At 38.4% G+C, this 13,081-nt stretch overlaps 1 protein-coding gene across 4 annotated transcripts in view; it reads left to right on the forward strand.

The window, feature by feature from the left end:
• The window catches only part of LOC590418 (dynein heavy chain 5, axonemal), a 75,861-nt gene that overhangs the window by 7,787 nt on the left and 54,993 nt on the right, over positions 1-13,081 (forward strand). For 3 of the 4 annotated variants that reach the window (XM_030995210.1, XM_030995212.1, XM_030995211.1), the window contains exons 1-5: positions 7,348-7,578; positions 8,070-8,221; positions 8,841-9,048; positions 9,934-10,142; positions 10,665-10,927. In XM_030995210.1, coding sequence (XP_030851070.1) covers positions 7,496-7,578; positions 8,070-8,221; positions 8,841-9,048; positions 9,934-10,142; positions 10,665-10,927 — 915 coding nt within the window. In that variant the 5' untranslated portion in view covers positions 7,348-7,495. Of the gene's footprint in view, positions 1-413; positions 599-1,244; positions 1,426-1,882; positions 2,143-2,777; positions 2,877-3,432; positions 3,615-4,584; positions 4,705-5,051; positions 5,254-5,531; positions 5,628-6,365; positions 6,696-7,347; positions 7,579-8,069; positions 8,222-8,840; positions 9,049-9,933; positions 10,143-10,664; positions 10,928-13,081 lie in introns of those variants that run through there. The other variant, XM_030995213.1, reaches the window with a different exon arrangement.

Below are 13,081 nucleotides of genomic sequence, written 5' to 3' on the forward strand. Positions count from 1 at the left end.
GTAGTCAATGACTAACGATTCATTACTAATATGCTTCGTAATTTCAGATGTGCAAAAATGAGTCCTGTGTCGTTTCATGGTATACATTTTAACTACAAATAAAGAAAAACCATTTAAAGATAAACTATTCATTTATTGGGGTTTTATTTACCAAGATCATTTGACATTTGCCACACTCAACCCAAGTGATGTAAATGGGTACCTGGCAGGAATTAATTCTTTGAAATGCTAGAGCTCCGTAATGGCAGCACAGCTAAAGCCAGGGTAATAATCTCCAAGTTTGGAAGCGCTTAGTGATTGTAATAAGCGCTATATAAAAACTGAGTATTATTATTATTAACATAAAAACTTCAGCTAGGTGAACAACGTTAGAGCTCCCTGTCTTAAATCACCCTTCCCATCTTCTGTTGCAGGTACATCCGAAGGACTGAACGGTATGTGCTATTTCTTCCTGCGTTCTACCAACAAGGCCATTGCTACCTCTAACATCGCTGCAGAGCTCAACTTTGGCATGATGGACTGCACCAATGGCAAGATCCTCCAAGGGTTCAAGATGATGCTCGATAAGATCATGATGCCTGCTCTTAAACTCCAGGAGGTAAGAACTTCAAATTATTTAGGGCAATGTTGCAGTCCTATGAAATTCATCTTTGTAGAGGTGTCGTGGCTGAGTGGATATGTCACCGGACTGTGGATCACAAGGTCCGCGGTTCGAGTCCCGTTGCAGCACTTGTCCTTTGGCAAGATATTAATCTACATTTGCCACACTCGTCCCAGGTGTGGTAAATGGGTACCTGGTAGGATTATTCCTTGAAATGCACTGTGCGCTGATTATGTCAGACAGCGCTTTGTCTTTACCATGACTGTGGCTCAGTTATTGTTAGTGGCAATTAGTTTACAGTTAGCTGTGCCTGGGAGAACTGAATTAGATGTGCAGGTTTATCATGATTTTAAATTGCTCTCACAACAAGTATACAAAGCCTTCATGTTTGAGCTCATTTAAAGGTAGTCTGTCCCTTTTACAGTAAAGTCTAGAGAGTAAATGGTTTCCCTTGCGTAACTAGGTCAATGCTAATCGTTAAACGTTTACATTTCACAGATAGGACATGCTTGACATACTCATGATTCCTGCAAAGTTCTACAGAATTTGATGTTGGCTGCAGAAGGGATACACTACCTTTAACATACATCAAGCATGGAAAAGGATAAAATGTAACATCTTTGTACCTTTATTTTTCTTGTAGAACTGGGGAGAGATCAAGGATGAGAGTCAGGTATCTGATTTCTTTGAGCAGCTTGAGAAGTTTATCGGTAGCCTTGGGACAGCTACATCTAACATGGATGGGAGGGTACAGCTCTGTGAGCATGAGTACGTAGAAACCATGCTGGATTCACTCAAGACGGCTGCTGACTTCACAGCTGCTGGTAAGGAAAGCATCTCCCATTTTAATCAGTTTTGTCATTATCTTTTTGGAGTTTGTTTAACTCTGTTGTAGTTAACCTATAGCCAAAAATGAAACTTGTACTCATGACATTTCAATTATGAGCTCATAAATCTGTATAACTGCTAGTCTGAACTTCCTTCAGTTACCGTTTAAAAATCAAGCCAACTATTTGTTAATTATAACTAGCTTACCAGTCAGTGACGGTGCCTGATACTTACTGGTGTCTGGGATACATGAATCCAAAATCTGAGTTTAGTCCTACAAACTTATCAAGTGGCACATACATACAAACCCTAAAAACCTTAAATCTGGTCTCTTATGAAAAAAAGTAATGTGTGAAGCCTGCCTTTGTAAATGTATACCTTTGCAGATAATATTTCATTTGAGCACACAATTTATCTCAATGTTCATTGACTGATGAATCTCTCATCCTGCAGCCTCTGTGCCTGACACCGTTGAGAAGCTCGAGGAGCTGAGTATGATGTGGATCAAGCAGATCGTCCAGGTGTTGACTGAGAGCGAGCAGATGCGCAAGGAAGCTGATGACATCGGTCCCGCTGCTGAGCTTGATCACTGGAAGAAACGTATGTCGAAGTTCAACAGTCTCCTGGATCAGATCAAGAGCCCACGATGCAAGGCGGTGGTCGGTGTCCTACTGGCTGCCAAGTCAAAGGTCCTCAAGCAATGGAAAGAACTGGTAAGATCACTTGAAAATGGGTTTCACTTCCATCTTTAAATGCAGGACTGCACTACGTATAGCTACTTGTGCCCTCTATATAGCAAACAATGCCCAAGTGGTACCCCTTGGTTCCCCCCGATCCCCTTTTTCTTGTGTTAATTGAGAGCTTATTTGATGAGATAACCACCTGTCAGTGCATGATCATGCAGGGAGGTATAATCCCTCCTGGCCAAAGTAGTGCAGACAGGCTTTTATATGCTTATCTGCAGATCATTCAGTTATTCAGGACATCTTGATTGCCAAGTTTGATTGAAATCAATCTCTTTGATGATAAATATCTATTTGAAAATGACATTTTACCTTCTCAAATTCATGCAATGAGTTGTGATTCAGTTTGGATAATTGTCCAATATGGCCTGTAGTGTATGACAAATTATAGACGGTCAGAAGACGTATCGATAGTGCAGGTAATTACCATTGCTAGTCTTGATTTGTTATACAGCTTTCCAAAGTAACCATTGAGAGTCGTGAAGATACCCTGGCAATTTAGGAAAAAAACATCTGCATATCAAGTTGATGATGATAAAAAAAAAAAAAAATGAGTATGTTTCAAATCTATAATATCTTTATAATTCATATTCTTTATTTGACAGGATCGTCGCATCACTGATGCAGCCAATGAGGCCAAGGATAATGTCAAGTATCTCTACACCTTGGATAAATTCTTTGGACCTCTTGTCAAGTGTGACCCTGTGAGTACACCAATCTGTCTGCCATTATATTGAATTTTCATCAATAATAATAATAATAATATTCAGTTCTTATATAGTGCATATCACATTATAACATCTCTATGGGCTTACAAAGAGTTTTGGAAATGATAACTCCGGCTTTCGCATGGCTGCCATTACGAAGCTCTAGCATTTCAAGGAAGTGATTATTAGGTTTGGTCCATGGCAACAAAACTTCTCAGAGAACTTTAAAACCATCCTTCACAATATTAATTCATACAAGATAATAGTTATAATGACCTAGTTTGCTACACATTTAGTGCTATTCTATAAACATATTAATTATTAATTGAACATTGAAAATGCCAAACTAAACCTTATGCTTCTTTCATAACTTAAAGTTTCTCTTTTTCTGGAGGAGGACAAGCGAATATAATTATTTATGCATTTGGAGCATTGCGATTAAGAACCTATTCCATGGAAAGTATATGACTCCACATATGTTATTGGCCTGTCAGCAGCATTGACTTATTGTTATCATTAATTGAACTCTGTTATTTTGTCTTTTTACATACAGAGTGCCATGATCGAGCACATTCCCAGCCTGATGAATGCCATCCGCATGATCCATAGTATCTCACGCTTCTACAACACCTCGGAGCGTATGACCTCTCTGTTCGTCAAGGTCACCAATCAGATGATCACTACATGCAAGGCTTACATCAAGAGAGATGTCACCAAGATCTGGGATCATGAAAGGTAACCATCTCTCAAAGAAGAATAAGTCAAGATTTCTCAGGCAGAATCACAGTAGGAATCATGATAGAATAATAATAATAATAATAATATGTCTTGTTTACCCAGGGTAGCCTCATTAGTATTAAAGGTATAGACCAGTTCTGGTCATGCGATTGCATTGTGAAAGAAACATTGTGGAATCGATCAGGAAAGGTTGATCATCTAGCATATAAGTATTGGTGTGTACTGCAAGGTTCTGGAATCATCAAAATGATAAGAAATTTGGTGCAGTCTTACAAGCACTGTACACAGAAAGATGTTTATGGGACTATGTGACATGTGCACGATATCTTTCTGGTCCGGATAGATATAATAATTTACCAAATATATCAATTAGTAGGCGGTTTCCCGGCAAAATTTGTATCATGTATTAGTCAAAACATATTCTTTCACATGACTGGTAATAAGAGCTTCCATTTCATATTTTTGAGAGGGGGTGTTTCCAATACTGGTCTATACCTTTCATACTGTTCTCCATGAGCGCCCTGCAATCATATTAATACACTGGTTTTAGATGAGCTAAACATGAAATACGTATTTAGTGAAATTAACTATCCACCAGGGTAAATACGATCAACTATCTGGTATGTTCTATGATAAAAGTCAAACATTTGTTTTCCTTTAGGGATTAGCTTTGTGGCAGTGAATAACTGTGGAAAATTCTTGTAGAATGGCTTTTGAACAATGTGCTTTAAAGTTGTATTTTACCAGGAACTGTACTGAGGAAATACCTGAGGAATACTAGAAAGACAGTGGGTGGGAATCCACATATTTTTTTATGTGTACATGTCTAAATCAGTTTAGGTATTTCTTATGTTGCTGTCTACCCCTCTCCAAATGCACACACATCTCTACTATCAAATACACTGAAAGAAGATCTGCATGCTAATTCCTGCCATACTTGGTTTTGTATTTTCCTGTAATCTGTTAGGCCCGACTTGCTGAAGCGGCTGAACGACTGCATCAAACTCAATACCGAGTACCAGAGGAGTTTCCATCGCACCAAGGAAAGGCTCAAGGAAACCCCTGAGGAAAGACAATTTGAGTTCAGGTAAGATTTTCTTTGATTATTTTAGTCCATGTTCTAGTGAGTGGAGGCACCATGCCTGTGTCAAGCAGATGATACAGGTATGTATGTTTATGTGAGGTGCAGCAGTAGAACCTGACGGTTGGGATAAATTTTGACTTCAAAAAACAAATGGCTTACTTTCTTTATCAAGCTATTGATAATTTTATGAAAAAAATATTATACAAATCTGTGGTTCAGATTATGAATAATATGACCTGCAGCAGAACAGCCTTTGGCTGAAGTTGGTGCCGTGCAAAAATAAAATAAACTGAACTGAACTGATGATGGCTATAAGTAATACACCTGTCCACACATGTTTACCCTGACAGTGAGAACTACATCTTTGGGAAGTTCGACACGTTCTGCCGTCGTCTGACCCGTATCGCTGATCTAGTTAACACCATGGAGAGTCTGAGTGGTCTGGCTGATGTCAAGATTGAAGGCATTGACTCCCTGGCCATCAGGTTCCAGGGCATCGTAGCGACACACAAGAAGAAGAGCTATGATATCCTGGACCACCGCAAGGGAGAGGTACGAACTAACACTTTGGAATTTGTTACCATTTCATTTTATTTCTTATTAAATTTCTAAAATCTATAAATGTTTATTTACCACATAACCTTTTGCTGGTCTTCCAATATTATATTGATAGCTTTTCAAGCTTTGGGTAACATGGCAAATCTATAATTCTTGTGACAGTGAGTTTGCTCAAACAGCTTTTATTCTAGTAAATCATTTTTGTAGTTGTCTAAGGTTTGTCTGATATATTCATGATAATACAATTTTGGATTGTTTCTTCCTATGTATAGTTTGATCAGGACTACATGGACTTCCGCTCTCAGATTGACAGTCTTCACAGTGCCCTTCAGAACTTTGTAGACAGCTGGTTTGACAAGCCTCTTACAGTAAGTTCCTCTCCAGCAATATTTCCTCAATTGTAACTTCATAATACTTGTGGTTGACAACAATACTGGTCTTGAGGCAGATGACTCTTGAGCACTGACAAATTCTCAAACAACTGTTCCGTTAGTAGATATAGGGTGATTGGGGGGGGGGGGGGGTAGGATGAGTGATTTCCTTAACATGACCATGTTAAATAGAAGTTAGAGTGGAAAGCAGGCTGTATACTATACTTGTTAGATAATACCTAGATTGAACATCCATCTTCGGTCTGATCGTATGAATTGGACTTTCACTTCTACTGTTATCTTGAACACTTAAAGGGATCCGGTAACTTTGTCTCAGATCCTTAAACAAAATCCTTGATTTAGCTCATGCTGCAATCATAATTATAAACCTTTAGGTCATTCAGGACTTTTACAAGCCGATCGCCTGTCTGATTATCAAGATATTTATGATTGGAAATCTAAATTTCATTTTGCGTTTTCATAACACTACAGTCTATTGGGGAAATGAGTATGGTAAAACCGGTCACTCAAAGAATTTTTTATTTTTTGAGGCACAATTTTTTTTGGCTTCAATATTACACCCTATCACAGACACTGATAATACGTAGGGCCATGCATCTCAGATTTAACATTGTCAAACGATGACTTTAAGGATCAACTTGACTTGTATGGTTAAAAATTTCCTACACAGAATATTGAAACTTGAATTTATATCTCTTCCCCTCTCTTTGCCAGACGGATCAAGCCTTGGTGCTGCTCTCTAAGTTTGAGAAGATCAAGGGTGCCAATCTGAACCTGAATGAGAAGTACATGCGTGTGCTGTCTAACTATGGTCGGGACCAGGAGATGGTGCGTAAGTTCTACCAGAAGGGTAAGGAAGACCCACCCATCATGAGGAACATCCCTCCCGTAGCAGGCAAGATCGTCTGGGCTAGACAGCTCTACAGGAAGATTGAACAGCCTATGAGAGCTTTCAAGGCTAAGCCAGAGATTCTCAAGACCAATGAGGCCAAGAAGTTGATCCGCAATTACAACAAGATGGCCACTGTTCTTCTTGAGTACGAGGTAAATATGTTATACAGTAGTGGTCATTTTACCTGACTGCTAAGAAAGCATAAAATGCTTGTTAGTAAGCAACCACAGAGGACCGGCAGCTTTAGGACCTCTCTCCGAGGGACCTGGTATTGAGGATTAATGCCTTACCAAAGGGCACTAGCGCATCGCCTTGGAACTGAAACTCCACTTTAAGTTTGATGTATGATATCCTCGTCTTGAATTAGTGTGCAGTAAAGATTAGAATCAAATCAGAGTATCTGCCAGTTACAGAGATATATCATCTGCTGAGAGCCAGAAGGGTGTTAAGTCTTTGTAAAATCATTTGAAGTGATTCCCTTCTGCTTTTCAACACATTGTTTGAAATATTTTGTACAGTTGTGCAATATTCAACTATTCCCTCTTCAAGAAACATGAGGGTGTAACAATCTGAGGAATGGCTTTGAAGTAGTTTTCTTTTCTTAAAATAAGGTCAGAATGAATGTTGTAAAGGGAACCTGGTTGGAACTAGTTCCTTGAATGCTGTCAGTGCCCCAGGGCAGCTGGGCTAAAGCCAAGGTAAAAGTAATCTGTAGGCACCCTGAGCCTCCCCTGGAATGGATTTGCTTGCATTGTTGATGTAGCTATTACGATGATGACGATGATTATTATTATTTCTTGTGTAGGTTCTGTATCACCGTGGATGGTATCGTGCGGTAGACAACATCCGTTCAGGACTCCAGGCCTCACTCCTGGTCCGCCACCCAGAGACCAAGGTGCTGTATGTCAACTTTGACCCTCAGGTCTTGGAGCTGATTGCTGAGGCCAAGTACATGGGCAAGCTAGGGCTTGAGATCCCTGAAGCTGCTGGAGTACTGGTCCTAAGGGAAACTGAGATCAGGGGCAGCTATGTTGGGTAAGTCAACTGTTATAACTTACTCATGTTAACTCCTATTAAAAGTCGTCTGTATTGCAAATATTTTCTTCAAATCCTTTGAATAACACCTCGTATCATTTTGCCGCGATGCATGTACATGTATACTTCTAATATTACCAAAGATTATCTCCATAAACCTCATATTGAGCTTGCATACCAAAACTTTGATAAGATGCACACCAATTTTTAACAAAATATAACAATGCCTATATCCTAGACGTGGTATTCTTTTACTTCAGGCTCTACATGATATATTTGTTGGTTCCATGGCAAGGAATTTCCTTACTCATTCTGTGCCACATGGTCATTATTTTGCACATTATTCTTGAAAATTCTATTCATTGGGTACCATCCCCCATAAAAATACCAATGAATGTGTACACATTCAAACAGATAGCTTGGATCATCAACTATCCTATTATGCTCACACCTCTTAACTCCATCGTCCTATTCTTTTGTTATTTTGACAGTCTGATGGAGATGCTAAACGAGTATGACCGCATCATTGGAACCATCCCCAACATCCTGCTACCCCTGATGACCCCATTCAGAGAGCGTGTGGAGGAATCCTTACAGCCGGGATTGACCAGTCTTAACTGGACTTCACTCAGCCTTGACCAATGTGAGTTACATTCAGATCAGTGAACAAGTGCAATGTCCAGTGCACCTGAGTTTGCCAAACCATTTTAAGGTTTCTTCTATTTAAATATGAGACTTAAAGAAAATTTATATCAAAGGGGGAAGCAACAGAGGTGAGTTTAGATCAACTTCCTGTTGTGGACATAGACATTTTCATGAAAGGCATACCTGCTCTTGGTGATGTAGACAAGATTTAGTCCTTAGACCAGAATGAATCATTTTGTACATTCATTTTACATTGGGGCTCAGGTCAGGATCATCCCAGAGACAACATACAAAATGTAAGGCCCTGTAAACTTGTCACCACTTGCCCCTGTAGGTCAGACTTTTCACCTGAAGATGCATGTATGATTAGTATTTTGTGTTCATAATTGTTTGGAGGATGTTCTTCCATAGTATGTCATAGCACAGAGTTAAATACAGTCAAACCTGTCTACATCGACTGCCCAAGGGAAACACAAAAAGTGGTCTTTGTAGACAGGTTCCTTTAGAACATGTTTCAATGAGAAAACATTTTCAATGGAAACAAAAAATGTGCTTGTTGTAGACAGGTGGTCACTAAAGCAGGTTTGACTGTTTATGTGTCCCTTTACCGTTCACAGACATCAGCAACACGTACAAGGAGATTCACTTCCTACAGCGTCAGACCAAGCAGGTATGTGACCTCCTGGAGTGTCGTATTGATGATGTCCTCAGGGACATGGCTACTACCGCTCTATGTGCCTTACCTACCCATGAACCAACCTCTACTAAAGACTTCTTGAAGTCTACCGAGAGGACGTGCCAGGAGGCTTGTGAGCAGCTTACCAGGTGAGAATCATGTCTAGGAATTCAGATTCAGATTCAGATTTTATTGCCCACGTTAAAAAACACAAAAATTTGGCCTCCACTGGCGGAAGATAACAATGAATATCATAAAAATACATAGATGTGTACAAAACAAATACATCAATTAGATTAACAAACAGTTGAATACATTCGTACAGAAGTAAGAGGAGATAGCAGAGTAAGATGAGAAAAGGAATGAAGGAAAGTGAAAGAGAGAGTGTAACAACCCAACAATGACATAACTTTGTGGTTTGGATTAGAAACTTCTGATTTATAGTCTTAAGAATTATACCACATGTGTCAGCATGATAAACATATAGAACCCATGCTTGTTATTATTCATTTTGTTTCATTGTCAAATGTTGGTGATGTCAGGAACTTCAAAGAGGAAAGAGCATTGAAATCTTTGAATTATCTACGTCTTGAAAAATGTCACATCCCCCCTTGATATTGGTGATATTTCTCTTCCAAAAATGAAGGAGAGATGTAGACAATGGACAAGTATTGATTACTTTCTTGTTTGCTCTAATATCGCTAATCATGCTAAATGTACATTTGATTGTGTATTATATCTTCAAAACAATCTTGGCGACGGATCGTCAACCTGTTCGAAACGTCGAGCCACTCATCCTCTCCAAGCGCTATAGTTCTCCTTAGAACTATAAGCTAAGAAAGATAACAAACAGTTCTTTTCAGGACTACATACCCCCAAGAAAGATTACAGAGTCAGAGTCCTTTTCAGGACTCCTCAATCCTCTCTCTCTATCTCACATGGTGCACCCGCAAGCCTACTGTATATCTACATCACCATGCAAGCCGACACTTACAAGCAGCATCTAAAACAATCTTATGTTGTAATGTTTACAGGCAGAGCCAGGCTGTGGAGGCCTCAGTCAAGGACCTTGTGGACATCCTTGTCAGCAACCTTCGTGATAATGAGAAGCAGAACCTTCATGGCTCCTACCCCTGCCTTCACCCAGACTCTAAGCATAAGAGATGTCTGGAGTGTCTGCCATGCTGCTTCTATACCATGCTAGGAAGCTTCAGCCAGCGCAACACCGATGCTCTCATCAAGTGTGAGTGATACAAGTTATTCATAACCCGTCTAAGAACATGTACCTATGAAATAAACTAGACAAATCATAGAGAGGAGGTATAATTTAGAATATTCTGTCATGAAATGGATTACTTGTTATCATTTTCGTGTACTTTATGAAAATATTTCAATTGTAGAGTGCTGTCATCCATTGAGGATTGGATTTAGTGCTTTGAAAGAAAAGATTATTCTGGAGAGTTCATCTAGTGCTTTTAGAGCAAGATTATTCCCCTTTTATATACAGTCCATGCATTGTCAATGTACTGTAAGCAATGGTAATGTGTTGACATTATATCTTCAAAGCCTTATTGGATTTTTGGTGTTTTGAAATTGTCAGATTGATTGCCAAAAGGCAAACGAATCACTGGATTAGTTATCCTCGATCATAATTTTTATAGATCTTTTTGTTTATTGCTTGCTTTCCCTTTGCAGGCACTCCACTTCCCCTCTGTATGAAGATATATATTGATGATATTGTTTATTGTTTATCTTCCTATTGTAGGCACTCGTCTGTCCCTTGACACCATCAAGAAGCGTCTTCAGATAGGAACCAACAAGTACACCCGGGGTGCCACTGAGAATGAGGAGGCTAAGGTACCATTGTTCCAGGCTGACATCATTCTAGCCATCCCTTCCATCGTTCTTCAACCCAGTCTGGATGACATCCAGTCTAGTGTGAACAAGGCTGTACAGGTCATACTCAAGATGGCACAGAATATCCCTCAATGGGAACAGACCATCCTTAGCCAGAAGGCTGCTCTCAAGGTAAGCAGGGTGCATTCACATGGACAATCAGTCAGGCATTTACAAAATGTCCATTGAATCATGTTTCATGTTGACCTAATCTTCTATTCAAAAAGAGAATTTACAGTATTGTAGAAATTTGGAGGATGTCTTGTATTTGTTGCATTTGAGTGGTTTTCCAGATCTGTATAACCTTGTATAAAGTTCCTACAGGTAGAAAGAAAGGTCAGAAGATCTGAGAAACTCCGCACTTCTAGCGATTATATCAATCAGATGTTTGTCTGTTTGTGAAGACTTAAAACCTAGTCCTTTGGTCTGTATGATACATGTCATGAAACGTCTTTGGAATATTCTAAACTCTGAGTATTCTAAAGTTCTGCAAGAGTAAAACTTGAATCTACCTCATCTTGATAGTATTTATCTTTCTGCATATAGACCAGCCTTATTCTTTAGAAAAGCAGAAGATTAAATCAGATGTTATTCCAGTAGTCGGTACATATATATGGTGTGTAGCTATATCAGAATTCAGTATTTACAGACCTTTCTGAGACCTTTAAGATAGTGTGAGCAGACTCTACTTTCTTTACCATCTATTTCTCTTTCCATTCTTCATTTCATTGGAAGAATATAACTTCTGCCAACATTTTTGGTGCAAGATGGAGAATTTCATCCACTCCTGAAGCAAGTATTGCGTAATAGTTGCATGTCAAGTTCCTTTGTCAATCTAAATAGACCTATAGTGCTTGGCTCGCATGCTATTCACACATGGGTGGATCTCAATTATGAAAAACAGAAAGGAAATTCTCTTGGATTAAGTTATGGGATATTGAATACACCATCCACATGTTGATTATATTAACACTGCATTTGACTGAGTGGAGCTAGAAATAAATGATAAAGAGATTTTTGTTTATTTTATTTTAAGTTTTCTATTTTCGTATCAGAGTATCAGATTTGCCTTTTTTTGCATTTGATAGATGCATTAATGAATCTCATGCAAGCTCTGTGCATAATGTGATCTATCCTATCATATTTCTGCTGGAGGTAAAGCTAGGGTAATAAAGTCCAAAGCTCTTTGGAAGCGCATAGAGATGTTATTTCATAACGTATTATGCGCTATACAAGAACTGAACTAAATTATTATTATTATATATTTAAAGCTTGGTCACAGAAATCTTAATCAGTTATCAAAATCACAAGTATTAAGAAAGATATTTACCTAATAAAGGTCCCCCTCCCCCAGAACAAAACAAAAAAAAGATGTAAAATGCAGCTGAATATCACCATGGCTCGAATGAGAGACTTTTTTTCAAATACAGAAAGAATGAAACTTCATTTTACTAGCTTCTAGTACTGATCAAAAATGTGCTGTCATTGACATCTTGATTATACCTTCTATAAGTTTGAGAGACTTTGCACCCTAATGTAGTAAGTGTTAATCCTGATAAGATAGATCATATGCTTTACTAGTCAGTATTCAGGTAGAATTAATTATGAATCCTATTTGCACTTCAAAATTATGACATTGTTGTGATACTTATCAGTGATATGATATCTTGCTCATATTCACAACAATGTGCTTGCTCTGTAAAAGTATTTCTTGAGATTATAAGATATTCTGTTTTGTATGTAGATGATGATTGTTGAAGAATGATATAGTTGCACTATTTACTCCCAGGTATACTTCAACACTAACAAGTACATGATGTATACATACAATTGGGATAAAACTATAACATAGCCATCTACTGTATACTCTATTTTAGGTACACATTTCATTGAACTTACACTTCTAAATAGCCAATTTCCCAAATTTGCTTTTCTTTAGGGCAAAAGGGCTCCAATGGTTGATTTCAATTCGCTTTTCATTATATTCAATTCACTTTCAATTCAACTTAATTCTTCAAAGCCTCTTCTTTGATTTTCGTTGATAAATGTTAACAGATGAAATATGTGTCATGGATTGATTTGAAGTATCAATTATTGGGAACAAAGGAGTTCTAATAACAGCTGCTGGCCTAAAGAAAGAAGGACTGTATGTACTAGGAGGAAATGCCAATGGAGTCTTGTGCACTAACAGAAGCAATGTGTATCATCATACTTCACATATCAGTCAGATTTATAGCTTTTATATCTATCTTACTATCCAAGTAGTAGTAGCTACTGACTATATAT

Source organism: Strongylocentrotus purpuratus, unplaced genomic scaffold (assembly GCF_000002235.5).
Source record: "Strongylocentrotus purpuratus isolate Spur 01 unplaced genomic scaffold, Spur_5.0 spur5_scaffold_21, whole genome shotgun sequence".
Classification (NCBI taxonomy): Eukaryota; Metazoa; Echinodermata; class Echinoidea; order Camarodonta; family Strongylocentrotidae; genus Strongylocentrotus; species Strongylocentrotus purpuratus.